This window comes from Pezoporus flaviventris, unplaced genomic scaffold (genome assembly GCF_033815535.1).
Source record: "Pezoporus flaviventris isolate CSIRO_AGI_PZ_B2104156 unplaced genomic scaffold, CSIRO_AGI_Pfla_v1 ptg000064l, whole genome shotgun sequence".
In the NCBI taxonomy this organism is placed as follows: Eukaryota; Metazoa; Chordata; class Aves; order Psittaciformes; family Psittacidae; genus Pezoporus; species Pezoporus flaviventris.
The window spans coordinates 835145-858087 of NW_026892612.1; the positions used below are offsets into that span (position 1 = coordinate 835145).

The 22943-nt window shown below is 36.7% G+C and overlaps 1 protein-coding gene across 10 annotated transcripts in view; it reads right to left on the bottom strand.

Moving 5' to 3' along the window:
• The window catches only part of TRPM3 (transient receptor potential cation channel subfamily M member 3), a 410566-nt gene that overhangs the window by 132277 nt on the left and 255346 nt on the right, over positions 1 to 22943 (bottom strand). For all 10 annotated transcript variants that reach the window (XM_061470789.1, XM_061470784.1, XM_061470783.1 and 7 more), the window contains exons 2-3: positions 1359 to 1438; positions 478 to 682 (exon numbers count right to left, since the gene is read on the bottom strand). In XM_061470789.1, the coding sequence (XP_061326773.1) occupies positions 478 to 682; positions 1359 to 1438 (285 nt within the window). The remainder of the gene's footprint in view (positions 1 to 477; positions 683 to 1358; positions 1439 to 22943) is intronic.

The window sequence follows — 22943 nt, forward strand, 5'->3', positions numbered from 1 at the left end:
CTTGCTTAAGGAAATCTGTGGCAGAATAGAGATTTCCCAGTTCCTAGCTTGGACACTTATTGGGATGAACCAGTAAGTCTAACTGGTCTACCTTCTGATATATGTCTGGAGGCACATTAAAATAAATTTGGTATGTTTCAAATTTATCAGTCTTGCAGACAAAGCCAGCAATGGAAAACCACAGTTGAATTCTAAAATTATTCAGAAAAAGAGGGAAAGCTAACCATTGGAAGAAAATTGAGATAGCAGCACATCAGCATGTCTTCAGTCTTCATAACAGTAGCCCCTCTTATGCTGCACTCCAGCTTTTGCAGTTAATTCTGTTCAGCAATTCTTTGGTACATGATCATAAAAACATATGGTTTTATGTCTTACACTAAATAGCATTTTAAAATGAAATTAATAAAGAATGCTGTTAATTCTTCGTGAATGACTTTTTTGAGCTAGCAGCATTATTTAAGAGAAAAACATGGTTACCATGGCTTTATTGGAATGGCCTCCTCCTTGGAACTCAATGGTTCCAAAAGCGTCCGTCGGACTGAGCTGTGTGTGCTTGCTGATGGACCACTTCTCCGACTGGATGTCATTGCGAGTAAGCCTGCTTTCATTTTTCTCATTCTGAATAACAGAGATGCTTGGAGTCAGTCCAACATGTTGACCTATTAGACGCCCACAGCAACACCTATGACATTAAACAAACAGAAAACTTCAGTCATGTGCATGTATAAACCGAACAGAGAAACAATCTTAAGCAGCCTACCACTCTTTAAAAAAAAGCCAAAACCTTTTCAACTCTGCTGCCCGGTTTCTTGCTATACGAACTCTCTGCTTGTAGAAGCAACATACTACCTTTTCTTTCTATGATCTTGTTTACTTTGGACTTTCCTTTATTTCAATAACATCATTCTGTTCTAAATATGCACAAAATGAAGGTAAGGCTTTCTACAGTCTTCAGCTGATGTAAGGCCAAATAAACAGTTTTTGCATGGAGTTGAATTTTAAGTTGGTAGTTCACGGCAATTATTTTCTTTTGACAGTATTGTGTGTCATGCATCCAATTTAAGTAAATACTCAAGCCACTGTATATTGAACTAAGAAGATAAGGAAATCAAACACAGATACTGATTCACCTTTGATTTCTTTGTTGGTTTGTTTTTTTTTTAAATAATTTAGGATGAAATAAGTTTTGAACTGACACTACTGTGTCTCCAGGAATCCATCACTCCAGATGTAACCCCACCACCTTCTGACCAAGTAAGTACAAACTATTTATCTTCATATACATATATATGCATATATAGAGAGAGATATTTTCTTGCAACTGACTTTCATTTGTCATACAAATAGAATGCAATTACCTATGGGGGTCTTTGGTGCTGGGTATGATATGAACACATTCTCTCTTGTAAAATGCTCTTTCTATCCATGATTTCTGTGCCTAAAAAAAAAGGAAACACCATGAGCAATGTTTGTTTATTAAACACATTTCCTAGTACAACTGAAGAGAATCTACAAACATGAAAGAAAACTTCACAGATTTTGCAGATATGCAGTACGCATTCTGTACAGAGCAAACCTTTTCCATTGGAACTGCAGTTCCCTTCTAGAGTTAAGCACCCAACAAAAACTCTTAAAATTGTTCTCATATTCACTAGGCAGATGACTTTGATGCTTGCTGTCATCTATTGGCTCATAGCAGGAATCACTGGAGAAGAACTGATTCAAACTGCAAAGATTTCTGCATGGAAAAACACACTTATTCACTGAAAATACTTAAATCTATTTCCCTTCTAGTGATGAAATTAAGTCAGCTCTAATTAAAAAAATAATAAAAATCCTAGAAACTAGAAAATAAGCATCATACAATAAAACTTTTGATACCATAATACCAAAGAACTGAGATTGCTGTTTAACATGGAGCCAGAAGACAGTTTCACAGGTGGACATGTTAATGAAAAAAAAAAAAAGAAAAAAGATCTGTTTCTGAAACCAGGCACAACAAACTTTGATATGCTAAGAGTCAGATGACCAGCTGATGTAACCTCTAAAACTGAGTTCGATGAAGCTACACTCCGTATCTTCCCTCACATATTTGCAGGAAATCAAGTCATTTTTCTCAAAGCAGTCTTAATTTTTGGATACACAAGAGATCTTTTTTAAAAAAAATCATGGGTAGGAAAGAAAGAAAAAGAGACTTTCAGAGCTCTGAATTCTTTTAGTTATCTAGATAGTTCTCACTCCATACAATATGAATTCTGGCAAGCTCTCTAAAATATTTCCCCAGATAGAATTCAACTATTTCATTTAATAAGGATACAAGTTGAAACTTTCATTTAAAAATTCATTTCAAACAGGTAAGTTTTAGATTACATTATAAAATTACCTGTTTATTTGCACAGCATAAATAGAACTATAAAATATGAACTATGACAAATTTAACTGAAAGTTAAGTAACATGAAATGAACTTTGGATAATTCAAAGAAAACCTGAGCATCTTTCCTCAGGAAATAGGAAAATACCTTTATAACATTGCTTAATGTTACCTTTTACTATGTAAGGTTAGATAGTAATCTATTTATTACCTTTACCAACTAAAGTTACCTTACTAAGTAGCTACTGTTACCTTGTCAAATGAATCTCCATCCTGTTTTTCAAGTTTAAACCCAGAAACATAGCACAAATTATGTGCTAGGTTTTATTTATTAATATTATTTATTATACCATAATAAGAATTTCTAGTTACATTCATTACTTATCACTCTGAGGACATAAAAAGTTATTCTTTTACCTTTTTCATTGAACGTAATCCCTTACTGGATCTAGTGGTCACTCCTGTAACATAGCAATATTTTATCTTTGCTCTACTTGTATTTTTATTTGAAATATTTGCTAGACTTCATGTTTTGTAGGAATGGCAGACACCCTAACATGTCTTTTACAGTTAGGAAAAAGAAAAGTCTATTAAAAACTTTAAACAGAACTGCAGGCAATAATCATCATCAGTCATTATCATCATCATCTTTACAATATTTTATATTATGCTGTCAAATCACCTTAGAAGTCCAGTGTATCATTTAGTAATTTGTCAACTTAGTAGTCTTTTCAGGCAAAGAAAGGCTTTTTATAGCCTAACTTTCTAGAACTGTCAAGGCATCCAGAGTGAACTTTATGAACTTCATTTGACCCTCTTACTGCAGAGCTTTTGAAGCTAAACTACATGGGGAAAATAAGGCTTTTTCTTTTTGTTGACTGTGTTGAGAAAGAAAGGAAGTTACGATTATTCTGGTATTGCAGTGCTAACATTTGAAATCACATACTTTACTGTATGCACCAAATACTCTTGAAACTTCTCTTCAAACTCCCAGAGCATACAAACTTTCTTTATTACCTTAAGAACACACACTGATAAGAAGCAGCAGATTTACGAATCCCCTTTGGTGTGTGTGTGCACATATATATATATATATATATGTAAACTGTATATACACAGAGTAACAAAAAAAGGAACACACAGACAAAACCACATATACATACACACAGACAAAAAAGGAACACTTATAGAATAATGCCAGTTTTATCTGCATGCTTGTTTAACACTAAACACATGCCTGCAACATCCTTTATCTTCTCTAGGCAACATGAAAAGTTTTTGAGAATACAATTTTTCTTCAGAATATCCAAAATCAGCTCCTACTGCAAAGCTCACATGGCATATGATTATCATTTATGTTGTCAAGACTCCCTAAAAACATCCTTGATTAAATTCCATAAATTTTGCATACTTTTCTGCAGTCAATTTACTTTGGTGAATTTACTTACTACATAGACCCAATATATCTGTCCTAAAGATGGCTCTAGTTCAATTTCTCTAAGCCTCGAGATCCATTACAAAAAGGTGCCGTAACAGGTACTTCACTAAAACACTTTTTCTTTAGGTATACAAGCACACTTTCAAAACCCAAGAAACTGACATTTAAAATTTGTTTTCTTACTCTTTTTCATACTGTCTTTGTAAGTAGAAAAGAAACTCAGCTACATCAAATATAATAACTTGCATTTGAAATTTCATCATACTTTTTCAAATGTAGCACTGCAAAAATAATAGTCTGATTTAAAAAGCCCATTGTTCACATCAGGAAAAAAGATCTTCCAGCTTTTATGTCTCAAAAAATATACTCTCCTACTTGACAGAATCATAATGCCAGAATACATGACTTACTCTTTTCATAATTCCTTGCCCTTCCAAACTCAAAAGAAAGCATCTGGTTTCACTGCCCAAAGATATTATCTTTCTGTGACACAGATAATTTGAAATGAGTGTTCAGACATATAGAAATTATGTTACTTGTCCTACAGTCTTCGTAACAAAATTAGAATAACTTGTGGAAATCAACATATTCAAGACAAACCAGTCTGCATCAAAGTCTTGTTTATACTGTGAATTAATAAAGTAGTAGAATGTTTAGAAAAAATACAGCAAACTATTTTTAAGAACAGCAGAGCAAGAAGCTTACCTTTTCTTATTTCATAAAAACTCCTTTCGCATTAATTCTTAAAACAACATAAATCCTAGACCGAATTCCTAAAGTAAATGCCATACTTATACTAGGATGTAGTTTACTTGTAGCTTAGCTCTGTAGGTTAAGTCTCTCTCTTTATTAACATAGCTGCAAAATCCCACCAAAACATTTTTCTCCCTCTTCTTTACCTGAGCATCAAACTTGGTGTTTAAGTCTGTCCGAAGCAAACTCTGCTGTCCATATTTCCCTGTTGCTGGTCACTGCTAATAACACATTTGTGACCGCCCCCTTAACAAGGCGCTCAGTCCGTCCACAGCACAGAGATGTGAGAGAGACCGAAGCCCTTGTGTCCATTAGTTGCTTGGAATGTGCTGCTATGGGATTAGTCTCATTAAGGGTTAGGTGGACGCTTACCCGAGCCTGACAACATCACTTGGTTTGAACATCTAATCTGATGCCAAAAGAAAAACAAATCCCCCGAGAGCTTGGATTTAACTGGCACAAGCCTTGATGGGCTTTTTTCCCCTCCTCTTCTTTCTCTCCTAGAGAGTGATCTTGCGAAAGTGTGATAAGGTGCTCTGAGTTCTTAAATTCAATCCAGGAAAACAAATCCTTCAAAAGAAACAGTGTACTAAGCTGGAAAGAACCTGAGCACACAAGAGAGGTTGCTAATCTCCAAAGAATGAAACCACTGTGTTTCTTGGGTAACTGCAACAAATCTATGCACAGTTGAAATATACTGCAATTAATCAACAATGGCATTTTTCCAGAGAAGCTGTGGTTTCTTCTTGTTTCTCAACACAGTTGCTGTACTGTAGTAACTTTTCAGAAAGTCATAAACATAAATCTTTGTCTTTCAGAGACAAACAACTGCATTGTTTTCAGCTTAATTGAAAGTTAGTAACTTAAAACGCAACTTGAATGTTTATGAATTTGGAGACTACTTCTTTACTGTACCCTCTTGATATCAACACTGAAGAATAACCTTTCCCCATAAATAACACTTAAATTTTTTTATTACATAGCAAATATTTATCTGTTCAAATACTTAGTTTTCCAAATATAAAATATTTTTACCCCCCACCCCAATTTTGAATGAATTCCTCTCTACTCCTACATATGCATACATACACTCCTTTCCTTTTCAATAAGGTTGCACGTAATGCATAGAAAATATGCTGTTCACCCTTGTCACTGATCTATACACAAACACTAAATTATTCTGTATGTACTTTAGCTCTGACGGGCTAGGATGGGCAAGACTCAGCATATGCATTAACTTCTAAACTCTTTATACCATAGCACATGTTGAGAAGCTTCTGCTAGGCTGGTTGATCCATGAGATTTTTTTTTCTTTCTTGATTCCCTGTGGTTTTGTGTAAAATACATACACATATTTTTTATGTAAATTATATATGAGGTATGTACATATGCCCATTCTGTCTGAATATATATGTATACATACATTCTTTTCTGGCAAAGCTGTGAGATTTCTCTACCACACAGTCCAGAACAACAGAGACCATGTGCGCATCATGTGATATTTCTTTAGCACAGGATCAGACCAAAGACGGAAAAGAACAGCAAGGCAGAGAAAATTGCATTGCCAAGGGAGCAGCTAGTAAACAGCTCAATGAGACAAACAATATGACTGGGGAGTCAGCAAGAAGACTGCATGTTAACACAAGGGAATTTGGTTTGTTTGAGAGGGTGTAGAAAGGGTGAGGGGAGGAAAAAGATTTGACATGACTGAGATAACCGAGTAAAAATCCAAATCTGACTTGGAAGTGAAACTTCAGTCCTTGGACTTGACAAGATTTTAAAGATTGTTCCGGATTCGGGTTTCAGCTTGCAAAGTAGCCTGGGCTGAAGCCAGATCTTTCACCCTGATACATCAGCACAAGAAACAACATTTATTTATTCATATTCACCTGGTGACGCGGTGAAGGATGTTTCACAGACAGAGACTTAGGTAGAGCTGGCATATGCCATGGATGCCACGGGAAATTACAACTGTCTTTGCCATAGCTTATTTGAAGATGTGTTAATGCTACGACAATTAAAGTGTCATAACATGCTAGTGCCATAAAGTGAAGGAGTAACTAAAAAACAACCAATAAGCAGAGGCAGCTGGGTTTTTTTCAGTAGGATGCAACTGCAATATAGTGCTTTCAGAGAGGTGGGCTGCACATATAACAATACAAACCTACACACTACTTACAGTTTCAACACAGCTCACTGTTAATGAAAAACTCTCAAACAGCAGTTAGCAATGAGCTCAGTACTGATTCCTCATACAACAGGAGAGCTAGTAGTAAAAATTAATCAAGAACAGAAATTTTTCAGGAACATAAATTCTGGCAGATTTCAACATGTTATGTAGCTGGGATGCTTAACTGCTGACCTCTGAATTAAAATTATTTTAAATGAAGCACCAGGAGTGACAATTTTGGAAACCTGCAATTTCAATGGTAGATCTGAACTGGAGGCAGTTCTCACCCTCTGCTTCCCAACTTTATCTCCAAGAAATAATTAGATTATAAAATAGATTTCACTGGGGCAAGAAAGGTGTTGTTAAAAGCCTTTCTTTACCTTACAGTGGGGCAGAACAGCTGGGCAGGCAATGGAGTATTACTGAAACAAATTACAGGTAGGATTTTCAAGAAGCATCTGGTGACTACATCAGTGCAATTGCAAGCTTATGAGATTAGTGTTCCTCAATTAAATGGGCACTTTTGCAAATCCCCTGTCTCCACGTAAAGACCTTCCATCTGTAAACTTATATAGCTAGATTAGTACAAAAGGTAACAGTGCTTCAATATAACCTTATTACTAGGTGTGTGCAAGCCAAATTTCTACCCCTTTTTTCAGTGTTGCCCAATTATAAGCACTACAAGCGCTTTTATGTCTTGTTTAAAACATTAGGAATTGAGCTCTCTGGACATTAAGACAGGGACCATTAGGCTGTCCCAAAATGTTTAATTTTCTAACAGACACTTACTACTAGTAGGATCTTAGAGGCTCGTCATCAGGCCTTTACCCACTGGAGCTGTACTTTTGCAGGTTTGGTCTTCTTCTAACTGATTTCCCACATACTTTAGCATCAAGTTGTTCCAAGAACAATGTTGTCTTGAAAAGCAAGTTGTATTCAGTACAGAGCAGGAGGGCATAGAATGCAGCCAATATTACTAGGGCATATTACAGAACTTATATGTTAGCATTGTTTACCAGAAGTAATTTTTATATTGCACTTGGAAGAAAGAGTAATCTAAAAATAATCGGAAACTTTCCACTCCATAGTTTAGGCTTTTAAGCATTATAGTTGTTACTTTTCTTACTGCAAGGTAATGAAATTGTGTATCTCTGCTAATGTTGCCATGCAAATTTGCATTTATGCTTTATGTATTTTTAAAACATTATCTAGAACAAGCATACGTGAACAGTCATTATTATCCATGCTATTGATAAATTAACTGGAAACCTTAACAGACATTCCAAGAAGAATTGGTGTAGACATCCAGGCTCCTACAGATCTCCTCAAGACCAGTATAAGTGCAAGGGAACAAAGTTTCCCTATTTCCTTCTTATGGATACTGGCATTTGACTAGTAGAATGAAGCCTATTGACTTCATTCACGATGCTTATTTAGAAAATACTCATGATTTCACCAAATCTGCTATGAGGTTAAAGTTGTTTACGTAAGTAAATAAATCTTTTCCAGTAGGAAAGTCCTACTTTATCAAATGATAGGTTCACCTAGCCCACTTCTCTTTAGAAGTGCCATAAATAGGTGCTAGAGAAAATGAAAAATATGTCAAATCTATATAATGCTTTTTTCCTACGTTTCTCAGCTAGCAACTAACTTCTGCTTATAGAATTTATAGAATATTATAGAACATTAGAATATTATATATAGAATATATATATATTTCAGAGGATATTATACAACGCTGTGATTTCTATGCACCCTGTAAGCCTCCATGGGCTTTCCTCCACAAACTTGCCTGATGATTTCAAGCTGATGAACATCCTTCTCCCCACTGTTAGGGAATTAGGTCCTTTTGTGTATTTTGAATGTGACTCCTTATACTTTCCATGATCTTTATTACTGGCAGAGGCAATGAACAGTCAGTTTCCATCTATCCTTTTCATGCCAGACATGGTTTTCAAATACATTCTTAATTATATTTTCCCCCTAGATTAACCATTTACGAAGTATTCCCTCCCGTACCTTTTATTATCCTTGCTGCCCTTCCCAAACCTTTTCTATTAATCTGATTGTTCTTTCTGGGAGAAACCAGAACTGTGCACCAAAGGTGAAATACAGACAAGAGGACATACACTGCTTTGGTATCTACTCCTTTCCTAATAATTTCTAAGAAAAATGACTTGGTTTTCTTCAACAACACTGCTAAGCACTGTGGTAACTCCTTCTCAGAAGTATCTAGTGTAACCCCAATATTCCAGTCCAGTGTAGCAATGAATTGATAATACTAATTGTAAAGGACAGCTATAAAAATCCAGCTGTTTTAATGAAAATCTGAGAGAACAGCAATACACCTGCATGAAGTTCTAATTTATGTCAAAGTAGTTAAACAAATCATAATGAAACATGGTATCACAGAAGTCTATAGGTGCATATATATAACTGGAAAGTAGAATATACAGGAAATATTTTTCTGTCATTAATCCCTGGCAGACTATGGTTTTTATAACAGTAAACTTGGTTCTGGTTTCTAAAAAAAAAAAAGTGTAACATTATTCCTAATTCCTCAAATTAAGGAAAGAAAATAACATTCACATTAAGACAGACCTCATTAATTTCTAACAAAAAATCATGAAGTTAAAATGCACACATAGGAGTTTTACACCAACTCTAATTTCGGTCTGAACTACTTGATTTCTAAATTGCTCATTCTACTCCACAAATGTATAACAGCTGTAACATTGTCTGCTCTTTCTTTCGAATGAGGTGGTTTTGCTAGCCATTGTGTGAGTGCTGAGTTGATGAAGCAATTAAAATTAAATTTTACACAATTGTATAAAAGGACCTGAAGAAATAGGGATTCTAGACATTCCCCAAGCCTAAACATTCAAATGGACCAATTATATGCAACTGTTCACATTTCACTTCATATTCCAGTGCTGCAATTACTCACAAGCCCCTCTTGAGCCTGCTGCATAATGCAGCCCCCCAAGAGGCATTCTTTGCTAGAATACCTTGGTTGAGGTCCTGTTTCCAACACCCTCTAGTCTTCCTCCAGGGACTGTTATGGAGAAATGGAACAAGAGAAGAGCCAGTTATAAGAGATGAGACAACATTTCTGATCAGCTCTTTTGTCTCCCTTCTTTTCTGCAGAGACAAAATCATAATTTTCTCAGATGCAGAAGAAGGGAAGCTTCCTTTATCTGAAGGGGAAAATTCAGGCAGCCCACTGAAACACCCAGAAGGCAAAACACCAGAGGATGTTTCTTCTGGGTGGGCCAACATCCTTTTCCTTCTCTACACCCCTCTGTGTTTCACAAAAATCTCCAGACTTTTCTCCTGGAGACTCCTTCCATCTAAATATCTCCTATCAGCCATCCTGTTTGAAATCACCTTCATTCATCAAAGCACGGACAAGCATGATGCTGCCTCCTCTGCACTGTCCTGTTGGTAATTCTCCTTTTCTGCTTCACTTGACAAAGCATGAGGAAGGAATAGTCAGGCTCCTGATAGGAGGCACAGCCACCCCATGAACTCATCCCTGAACAAACACTATCACCAAATATAGACAGAGGACAAAGAAGTCAAAAGAAAAGCATCTCTCACATCATCGGGCATCACAGTCCGATGTAGCTGTGATGCTTAAGTTTTCTGTGTCATAAGGAGAAATTATTAACTCTCTTTTACTTTGCTGGCATTTCGCAACTATGTGAATTGGAATCGTATCAGCCTGTACTGTTCAGAACTGATAATGTCAGTTGTCTGATATGGAATAAACTAACAGCACTGCGCTTTCTTCTAATGATAATCACACTACCCAGGTTGCCAATATTGGAATGAAACATTAAGATTTCTGATTATGTCACATCATTAAGCAGATAAGGTAAAGTGGAATTTGTATTATGAACTTAAATTGTGATGTTAAATCTTCCTATGTGATTTGAAACCAGTTCAATGTTTTCTAAATCCTATTATCTCTTTGCACTAACAAAGTTAAGTAGACTTTAGCAGCAATCAAGAGAGATGTGGAAGCAGGTATTATCATATAATCATAGAATTATGGAACGGTTTGGGTTGTAAGGGACCTTAAAGATCATCTAGTTCCAACCCCCTGCTGTGGGCAGGGGCACCTTCCACTAGAACCAGTTGCTCAAAATCCTGTCCAGCCTGGCCTTGAACACTGTCAGGGATGGGGCAACCACAGCTTCACTGGGCAACCTGTGTCAGTGCCTCACCACACTCACAGTAAAGAATTTCTTCCTAGCATCTAATCTAAATCTACACTCTTTCAGTTTAAAGACAATACCCCTTGTCCTATCACTACATGCCCTTATAAAAAGTGTTGTATTCTTGTAAGTCTTCATAGCTGCACCTTTTTACAGGTACAGAGAAAATTGTAAATGTACCTATTCTTTGTACATACTCCAGTCTGATACACCAACATCCCATATGAAACAGGGATAAAATATTATGGAAATATTTAATCCTACTCTTTCGTGGTTGTTTTTTCTTTTTTTTTAATTCACCAATGGAAATTTATCTATATGGTCTGCATTTTAAATACGGAAAAAAACTAGCTTTGTAAGTTTGCTATGAGATATGCTTAACTAACGTGGTATTTTTTGAGTCATTCAAGGTTGTTAGACAAAATTGGACATATACTGTTCAAGTTTCTCATTTTTGTCTGAAAGTGTAACCATGTAGAATAGTGGAACTTCACTGCAGAAGTAGCTGGACAGATCTTTAGCAGGACAGACCTTTTTTCAAGGAAAGAAACTACAAAAGATACATTTCAGAAAATGCAAGGTCAGGTAATGACTAAATATACAACACATGAAGAAATAATTAGAAACTGCTGAGATAAAAAAATTACGTTAGAATTCCAAGCATAAATTGAAAGAAACTTGCTCATCGTAGATGGTTTCCCCATATAGGCACGTATTTTCTCCCCCCTCTTGCAGTAACAATATAAATTCCATGCCTATTTTTCCAGATCTGTCAATAGCTTCATAAAGAGACCATTAGTGAAGAATTTCTTAATTCATTATATAAAATTGCAAACTGCTGCCAAATCAAATGATCACTATTGGGATGGAGAGAGACAGAAGAATGTGGAAGCAGTATTTATAGTTGACTGGTTCACATGACAGGGCATAGTAATACTCCAAAGACAGTACAGAGAACATGCATCAATCACTTTCAGTATGGAAGAGAAAAGTGCCAATATTTTCAAGAGCCATAAAACTTATAAATGTGTCTTCTTTTTATGGGGAATCTGGCATGATTAACATGTTAATGTGAAATAAATTTTGTAGTTTCTTCGCCTTTTATATTCAGCCGTGGTTAAAAAAATTCTTTTGGTATTTGAAAGGACACCAGAACCAGACGTGGGAAAAAGACAGAAAATGCAGTGCTTGAGTCACATTAAGACTTGAAAACTCTTGTGCACAGCAGACATCCCCAGAGGGCTGAAATCATTACAACACTCAGCACAGCCTTTCTGAGAAACCTTTACTATGGGACAGGAATCTCTAATAAACCATGGTTTACTCTAACTTACTAAACTCTGGCACTAACTTAATCCTGCTCTAGTCCAGAGAACAATATGGCAGAACCTATGGAATTATCTTTACAGCACAGCTGCAAGGCATGTCCTCCACTGTGATGAGGTATTACCAACAGAGATTACCCACTTTTTAAAAGGTTTTCCTGGATATCACACCCAGACCGCACTAACTAAAACAAAACATGGGACTAAACCAGGGGCTCCAGGCTATGCTGGATGGAGCACTTGGTCCCCCAGTTTTGGTAAAATTTCAGTCAGGATCTCTAAGCTACTCTTCTAAATAGCTTCTTTCTTCCTGTGAGGTTCACCAGCATGGAAGCTAGGATGGGTACCCTTCTGGGCAACTCTTGCTAACTTCATGATACAAAACACAAGTACTAAAGGATAGAGATTCTCTATATACGTAGCTGTTTAATTTACTTTCCTATAACCTGCATTTCTTACTTTTCTTTTCCCAGTACTTTACGCACCAGATTTTACTAATTTCTGCCCTAGGAAACACCAAAAATAGAGAGAAACTTTTTAGGCATGTGCCAAGCCCCATGAATCACTTAGAATATGATAGCCAGATTGTGGTATTGACAAGAGTGCTTTGAACATTAGCTTGTTTATGTATGTTCTTGCAGTGAGATAGTGGACATATTCTGAATAGGGTGACAACAATATTGCTTTCTCTTGCTTTCCATTCAAATGGCATTATAATGAAGAGCTCCAATATTTTTTGTTCAGATGTCATTTTTTAATTATGTGATCTGCTGTCATCTTTCAGTGATATGTTGAATTGAAGCCAAATGTTCTACCTTAGCTAACACTTACGAGGGAAGAATTTAATAAATTATGCCAGTGACATACCACTTGAAACTAAATTGAGTAAAATTCTATAAAGCCTTATAGTGATGTCAAATAGAGCTAAGGAAAACATTTCTCAGGAGATTAGGTCAAAATGGGTATTTTGACTTTGATTTACAGTTGATTTTCACCAAATATGAAAGTGGATTGAGGAAGTAATGACAAGTGTTAGGCTTCAGAGCTTACATGCAAGCCACAGCTATTACTCTGACTTTTCTACTAAGTGGGAACAGGAAAGCATTCAGACACGTAATGCATCACAAAAGGTAAATGCTTTCTTTTCAGTTTCGCGGCTTGTACCTGTCCCCCATGACTAGTGAGAAACAAAGAGAAGAAGCACTTCCAGGAAGAAGCTAGAGGCACTGCTGAGGTGGACAGGGGAAGAGAGAGCAGCCCTCTGGCCTCCACAGCCAGAAGTATGGCAGCTCTTTGCCCCTAAACCCCACTTTAGAAGGTTTGGATCCTTCCATACAACCATATGAACAGCTATTCCTCTCCTTCCAGAGTAGACTTCTCTGACTTGACTGTCACAACACAATGGAAAATATCAGAGAAAGTCCTATGCTGCCTGATAGGTCTTCTCCCATGCAACCCGTAGTGGCTTTTGTTGGGGAGGGGGAAGGCAGAAAAATCTTTTATTCATTAAGAACATCGTGTGGCCAGTTGCTTTAACAAACACATAGCAAATCCAAAGTATGGATCTTAAAAAACTTATTTATGAGAAAGGAAATTTGTTCCCTGCTGTAACAGTTACATTTCTTTTAGAAACAATTCTATGAAGTTTGGTATTATAGTATTTTATTTCCTTAAGGATTTTGGCATTAAAATATTTTGGCATTATTAGAATCTAAGATTGGCTGTATAGTTAGTTTGTATTTTTTTTTACTGTTTCTTTTTTTGTTTAAGTACCCAGAGATTGCTGTCATTTGATTTTCCTGAAAAATAATATCCGCATTTCAGTTGTCCATCTAATGCAATGTTTCAGTCTAGGAATACAGAAATAAGAAAAACACAACTGCAGTATAGCCTAATGATTAAATTCATTAATTAATCAGAAGTATCATCATACCTTATACCTTTTATAAAGAAAGGTATTTATAAAATAAAATATAAATACCTTTAAAAATATGGTTTTATTGTAATACCTTCAGCATGTTTGCATAACTGTGAGTGAAGAAGAGAGAATATTTATGAAGCCGTTGGAGTGAATGATCAATCTGAAACACTGTCAGATAAACCCTGATTCAGATATTGTGAACAGTACAAGAAACTGGTCTGACACACTTTGCTTATGCTTTGAACATACAATGCTGTCACTGCACTGGGGGAAGTGTGTGTTATTGTTTAATGATGCAAGCAGCACATTTAAAATGTTATAGTTCAGCAAATCTAAAATACTTAAATAGTCAGTCCCTAGTAGAACTACGGCGATTTTGTACTTCTAATTTTAGGTATATTTCTTCACTGAATGTAATAGCATTATGTGAGTCTATAATTTTTTAAAAAAAAAGGTTCAGATCATTTTCTGACCTACATTGCTGCATCAATGCAAAAATCAGTTATGCAAAAACTGGAAGCATATTTGTAGTTTCTGATCTCATTTAGCCCGTAATAATTCCATGTCATGAACATATCTGTCAGGGTCAAGACACACCGTATAATTTTTCTATGCCAAGGAATCTGCATTATCTTTCTAGTATTTTTGACTCAGTTAGAACATAGCTACACTTGAGAACTTGAAGACTTTGCACACTACAGTGTTTTTCATACAGGTTGTATGCTTGAGTGTTGATCACTGCTCCTTTACTCTCTCTCCTTCATAATAAAACATTGCTTTTTCCTGTCAACAGTATTTACTAATTTGATTTTAATTAAGAAATAAAGACCAGTGCTATCAACTCACAGGTATGGACTTCCTTAACTGGCCAAGGAAGTTGATTATAATCAATCATATTCAATGCAATCATTACTCCAAGTGTTTTCAAGTGACTCAATTGTGACTGTAAAAGCAAAAATATTTTTTTCCAAGATGTGTAATAAATAGCAAGTGTTTTTTGTTTTTTGGGTTTGTTTGGTTTTTTTTTTTGCACACATTAATCCATTATTCCTGTTTTCTCTCTGATGTTTAGTCTTAACCATGTGGCTTAAATGGAAATAAACATATACTATTCTTTAATAACAAAGAAATAGTCACCAAATATTATGTTACAATATTTAACTGAATCACAGACTAAGTAAAGAAGAAAATCACATGAAATATAAATTAAGTATTTCAGGTGTTTCTTTTTTGATCTGAAAAAAAGGGTCTTATTTTAGAAGGACTGTTGAAAGAAAATCAGCTAGTATCTTAGACCCAGGAAGTTTGAAACTCGGCTTGATGTCTTGAATTCCTCAAGCAAAAGACATGATACAGAAACTCAAGCAGGATTTTAATTTTAAATTCTTTTGTAAGAAATAATTTTAAAGGTGATTGTATTAGAATTTATGTTAACCATGATGTGTAGCAAAACATAATTCTGAGCTATGTTATATATAATTGCAAATATTTCACTGCATTTTCCATCCAATTTTAACCTATGGATTTAGCTTTGCTTGATGTTTGGAAGCTTTAATGAAAGGCTTGCTTTCAGCTTATTCTGGATTTGACTTAACAAGACTATTAAACCAATCCTACAGTTTCATTTCTTATCCCTGGATAAGGATTATAATCTTATAGTGAACTTGGGTGGGCCTCATCCTGCAAATTGTTCTGCGTAGGCAACCCACAGAATTATGACTTTGGAAAATGTGAAGGACTGAAGCCTGTCAATGAAGAAAACAAGTCCCATGCTTTCATGTTGCTACCATACTTCCTTGTGCTTTTAGCCACAACAGCTGATTCGGTGTACTGATTCATGTATCAGCTGCCAAAAATGATCTCAACAAGAAAATTATATTGCCAGTGCATGTTTCTTCACATGCAATAATTCTTTCAGATGTACATATACATGTGTAAGCATAAAACACAACTGGGGTGGAGGATCTCCACTATACTAATCTGGAAATAAATGGTAAGCATGAATACAGCAGGTAAAACCTTGGAAACAGACTCTGACTCATGAGCAAAATGTTGTAAACTTTCCACTCTCTGTACTTGAGCCCCATTTCCCCCACAAATTTGAAATGAATAGTCCTGATGATAAAGGCTGTTGATGGCTGATATCCATCTGCAAAGGATGAAGCTCACAATTTTTGTACCATTACAGGAAAGTACTTGGCAAGCCACTGGGAAGGCATTTGAACGTGAACTCAGGAAGAGAGCTGTCCCTACTTTTTACTAGATCTTATCCTCTGTTTTTACCTCCAGTACCTCATAAAACATTTTCATGTGAATAGACACATTTTCAGGAACAGCTTTCTATGAAGTAATGAAGTACATTTTTCTCCCTCAAAAAGGCTAAATGACTTCCTTAAACCACTCTTGACCAGTTCCAAGTTACAAGCTCAAGGTAACGCACACTGCTGTGACTTGTGCTATCACCTGGCCAGTCTGGGTAGTCACAAGTGACTCATTTTACTTGAAAAGGTATACAAGAGAAAGTAGAGTTGTGATGAAGTGTAAAATAGTAACACTGCTGGTATGACAAGTACAATTACCACTCTATTATCCCAAAAGGCTGAGGTAGAGTTCAGTGCTGCTGAGGGGTCAGACAGGACTGGCAAAACTGTCACTTTTACACTTACACTTAACTCGTAATAAATCTTGCTGACCACAAAGTTGGAATTTGAGTCTCTAGACACAAAGTGATCAATGCAAACATTTCTAATAGTCAATTTAATTGTCTTTTTGTGGTTTGATTTTTTTTTTTTAACTTTCGCCTCTTCTGAAACTTGCACTAAGACCTTTGGAAAGCATGATGGTACAGGCCTTTCATTAAATACAAATCAAATAATGTCTGTTAAAAACAATTCAGTGCTAAAAATAATAATCTTGAAATTTACAAGGTTATTCAAGTCTACTTACAAACAAATGCACATTATGACTGATTATTAAAAACACAGTGCTCTCCAGCACTGTATGTTGAGTACAGCTTACAATGTTCCAGAGGATTCTGGAAGGAATTAAACACAGAAATGACGTCAAACTAGAGCTTCTGAGTTTAGTGAACGCTCAGTACGGAGATGGAAAAAACGCAGTTGAGGAGCTTAGTCTTACTCTTTGCAAAGTTGTATGGTGGGGGTCATTCACAGGGAGGGCATGTAAGCAGCTTCAAATTACTTTCTTGTTTTGACTTGACTTTGAAGTAAGGATTTTAATGCAATTTTTTTTAAATATGCGGTTTTGAATATACTGGATATTAAAATCACACACTAGTGATGGGAAAAAGCTCGAAACACCAAACACCTATTGTTTAGAAGAGGCTTGAGCAATTTCTACTTTTTTTTCTTTTTTGTTGGTTTGAAATCTCCTGGAATTCGATTACACAGCACATTCCGTCTATCTGCCACAGCAGGACCCTTTATCAGGACTTGCTGATTACTACTTATTCATTGTTTCAGTGTGAGCCCTTGAAGGATTTCATTTAATACAGATTAGTACCTTTATTAAACTGTGGTTAATTGAAGCCTCTGAGCTCTGCTAAATATTGTTCAGTGAAGTGGATTAGTTGTTTTAATTTGTTGCTCTCTTTCACAAAAACAAACCACTGAATGAAATAATTACCTTTCCACTGGGCTTCTGAGGGTGACATGACTATAGGGCTTATGCATTTTAAACTGGCAGTTTTCTAACTTACAGAGATGCTTATGGTTCAGCAAAATCAGAAAATGACTTGACCCCAACAGCACCCTTTTGGAATGGTTTAATTTAAGAAAAGAATAAATTAAGGCCACCACCAAGAATGCCTTCTCAAATGTATGAGTAAAATCTGGCACTGATTTTTCTGATCAGAAAAAAAAGAAAGAGAAAAAACATACATGCTGGAACGTACTAAATTCTTATTTAAAATTCAATTGTTTTCATAAGGGTTTCTGTAAATAGTTTCTTATTTGACTTTATTCCCCGTTGACCATCAATACTAAGAAAGATTACAAAAACTTAAGGAATAATCCTGTACCCACTGCAGCTAGTGACCCACTGAAGAGTGCTTTATTAAAAGATTGTTTGGAAACTTACAAAATGAAAATATGTGCCACATTGTTTTTCACTGTTGCCTTCTTAGGGGATGATAATTTAAAATTTAATTAAAAATAATGAGTCATGAATTTTAATGTTTTAGTTTGTGACTGATTTACACTGGCAATTCTTTCTTTAAAGGAAAAAAATCAGTAAGACTTGAAAAAGAGGATTATAAGAAAAAAAAATAATTCACCAAAACCACCTAAAACACTTGTGTCCTGGATTAAGCAGTAGCAGTCTTTTTTCTCCTTCTTAGTAGCTGGTGCAGTTCTGTGTTTTTGACTTTCAGCCTGGAAATAGCGCTGATAACAGCGATGTTTTTAGTTGTTGCTAAGTAATGTTTAGTCTGACCAAGGACCTTCTCAGTCTCATGCTCTGCCAGGGAGGAGGGGAAGCCGAGAGGAAGCAGATATAAGATACCTGACCCAAAATAGCCAAAGAGGTATTCCATACCACGGCATGTCATGCCCAGGATGTAAAACTGGGGGCAGTTACCTGGAAGGGCTAGATCACTGCTCGGTCGGGCTGGTGTCATGGTTTAAAATCAGCCAGAGGGTTCGTTCACTCCCCCCCCCCCCTTCTTTCCCTCCCCCTACTCTCGGTGGGACGGAGAGGAGAATCGAAAAGAATGCAACACCCACAGGTTGAGATAAGAACAGTTTAGTAACTAAGGTATAACACAAATCACTACTGCTACCACCAATAATAATAATGATAAAGGAAATAATAAGGGAAGAGAATACAACACCTCACCACCAGCCGACTGATAACTTGCCCCCAACCCAACCAAGCACCGACCGATACCTCCTCCAACCCCACAGTCCTAGCCCCTCTGGGTAACTCTCAGTTACATCCTGGGTATGACGTCCTGTGCTATGGAATACCTCTTTGGCTAGTTTGGGTCAGGTGTCCTGCCTCTGCTTCCTCCCAGCTTCCCTCCTCCCTGGCAGAGCATGAGGCTCACAAAGTCCTTCACCAAACCGAAACATCATTGTTATCAGCTATGTTCCCAGGCCGAAAGTCAAAACACAGCACTGCACCAGCTACCAAGAAGGAGAAAAATAACTGCTACTGCTGAGCCCAGGACAGCTGGGTATCAGTCGGCAGCTGCTGAGTGGTTATATTCTCTTCCCTTGTTATTTCCCTTATCATTATTATTATTGGTGGTACCAGTAGTGATTCATGTTATACCTTAGTTACTGGACTGTTCTTATCTCAACCTGTGGGAGTGACAGTCTTCTGATTCTCCTTCCCACCCCTCTGGGAGCCAGGGGGAAGGAAGGAGGGAGTGAGAGTGCGGCTGCGTGGCTGGGCTTAAACCACGAGAATTTGGAAAAATACCTCTGTGTCTATGAGAGAGATGTGATAACAAAATGGCTCCTGTTTTTTTTTTTGCCCAGCAGAAGAATTCCTGCTAAAGTAAAAGGGCTAGTGAGGAAAGCCTCAATTCAGAGACATACCTCTGATTGCTCATTCAACACAGAGGTCTAGCCATCTTTGAAAACTGGTAAGAGTGAAATAAGGTTGCTGTGAGGGCTGCATACAACAAATACAGTCTATATAACCATACCAGCTGCAGCCCAGTGGGATTCTGGCTAGGGTGAAAGATGTTCATTGCCAACTGAAGATATGAATAAGTACACTCAATTTATTACTAGATAGAATTCATAATTATTACATTATTAGAGACTTAAACTATGCTATGTTTCCCATATTCAAAATAATTCAAAGTAAGTAACCTTGTTATAGCAAGATAGGTTTACCAGCATAAAGTTTCATTACTTATTCTAAGAACAGTTTAGTCTATATTCCACAAATAAGACACTTCACACCAAACATAACTAACAATAATTAAAAAGAAAGACAAGTTTTACTAGGAATTAATGAAATTTTGCACTACTGTTTAGCCAAACTGTAGAGTAGGAAATACACATTGTAGCAGAGATGATGTAAGTGAATTTCAGAAGGAAAGAATATCCAAATTTTAATTTTATCTTTTAAAATAACATTAGGTAAGGGCTTCATTTGGCTAAACTTTACTTTTAGTTTCTGACAGGCAAAGCCACCTAAATTAGTGGTACAGCATCAATAAAATGCAGAGATGAAACTGACTCTGAACTTGCTTGATTTTATCTCAGTGCTGGAAATGCTAGTGTAAGTTAGGCTTCAGTTATGGAATTTAATGCTTTGTAATGGAGCTTCCTTGGGTCTCTCCGGGCAACACTCATATGTAATGAAGTAGAGTTAACAGTGCTAGTGTGTCTGCTACTTCGTACCCAGGGGAGGATCTGCAATAAGACATACTATGGCTAAAAATGATATGTAATAAAGTACAGTTAACAGTGCTAGTGTGTCTGCTATTTCGTATCCAGGGGAGGATATGCAATAAGACATACTATGACTAAAAATGAGTGCAGTTGTTCATCTTATCCAATTTCCTGCAAATCACAGGTTCACAGCATGAAGAAGGCTCAACTCAGCCACATCTGCTTGAAAAGTCTGCAGACAGGAATGACAGGTCAAGACACAGTGCCTGCTGCTGTGGAAGTCTGATTTCTTAGCAACCCAAAGGACTGCTCCTGTCTTCCTTTTCTCTTCCATTTTTCCTCTGTAATTTACACCTTTTCAAAAGAAAAAAAAAATACAAACACTCCATCTCTGAGGATTTAAAGTGCCCTTGCACTTCTTAACTATTCATGGAGAAAACGCAAGGACTTATTCAGAGTACAGGAAGGTCGCAGCTCCAAAGGCACAGACTTCTGTGTTAGAACTGGCACCTCAGATCAGCAGCTCTATAGCAACAGTGATAGTAAAGAAAAGAGATCTGAGGGAGGAGGATTAACTGTGTCAGCTCTTCACTACCTGTGTAGCTCCGGAGACATCAGAAGCTGGTTGTGTGGACAGTGCTGATGAAGGTGGTCCAAGTTTCTGTGGCAGCCCTGCCCTGGCGCCATCACTTGGGTGCAGCTGGGAGTCCTGGCAGCAGCCCTATCACAATACTTCTGACAGTCAGGTTAGTAAACCGGTGTGTTTCTGGGTAGTTTTCCTTGTAAGATCTTGTCTTGGGATCTAGCCAGTGGTCTACAGACTTGAAAGTGGTTCATTTCTTGAAAACTCCATATTACTTCAACAAATCTGATACATATCTCTTATTCTCTACATTCACGCTTGAAAGGTATTTCAGAGTAATAGTGCGACCTGCACTATGTAACATCTTGCAAACCTCCTGTTATCCTCTAATTACTCATCTGCATGTATAACTGTCAAAGACCTCCTAGCAAGGAAATGTGCAAGATTAGAATCACACCAATGATTCTACCATGAAAACAGAGGTCTAAACCTGAGTGGTACTCTGTGGCTTTAAGTGAAGCGTTTTAAAGCAAACATTTCAGTTGAACCTCTGAAAGCCAGGTACTTCACCAAAAGGAAGAAGCTTAAATGCTCCCCACAAGAGTTCCCCACTAACTGTCCGAAGTGTCAGTATTTTATGTTTGTTCATGCCTGCAAAAGGCTCAAGGAAAGGAAGAAACAGGAAATTGGATCTATGAGAATCACACTGTAAGCCTCAGAAATACAAGATTTACTTACGAAAAAATGCATCTCTGGGTTTTCCTTTCATGAAGTCACTTCATCAAGACTCTGGAATTTTATGCGCCTCTTATCACAGAACTGCAATTTTTAAGAATCTGAATGATGCTGCACAGTTTGCTTCTCCAAATAAAAAGTATGTGAAATAGTAGCTATGATGTTTTGGAAAAACAGTTCACATTATTCTTCATTTTAGACTTTTCTGCACAGATAGCTATATTCTATGATAAACTTGGATTTCTTAAGTTTATATCATAAAAACTTGAAGATTAAGATACCTATAAGAACTCCACAGCCACAGGACTCAGTAAGTTTAAAACCTGGAAGCTACATGCTCAGAGCAGAGCTACCCTTTGCTATAAAAGTCTCTCTCTCAACTTACAGAAGAATGTGACTGTTATTTTCCTTTTTATGGCAATGCTAACAGGATGAGGGTCACCCAGCTTGTTAGATTACACCAAAATGAAGGCAGCTAGCTAGGTAGAAGATACTAAAACACTTTTTTACAGGACAAAAAAATGGCAAGAGTTAAATAACCACAGTACAGAATAAAAAATGAAAGAATGTCACAGGATTTCACAATATTTATGAATATAACACAATATATAACTTTCACAGTATACATGACGTTTCTGAATATTTAATTCAGATTTTTATTACTCCATTTCCCCTACAGCTTCCTCATTAGTGTCTCAGACTTTGATAGTAAAAGCCATTCAAACGTTCTGGGAAAGTAGAGAGAAACAAAGAGGAAAAAATATCTTACAAAGAGATATGCCCAACAGTCTTGTTACTCTGTAATGTAACACTGGCAGTGAAAACAACTTGCTCTTAATTTATCTTTTTTATGATGTTTGAAGTTTTTACCACAAAACACACATTGTAATATTACTTCCTTAGCTAACTGAGCTGAAGACACCAAAACAAAGAGAGGATCCAGTACTGGCATTTTTAGGGACTACCATCAAGCAGACTTTCCCCATGACATCTGAGAAAAGGTTAGTTCCGTTAGTTCAGAACAGGTGCTACTTATGAGAGTCCTGGGCTGAACTGAA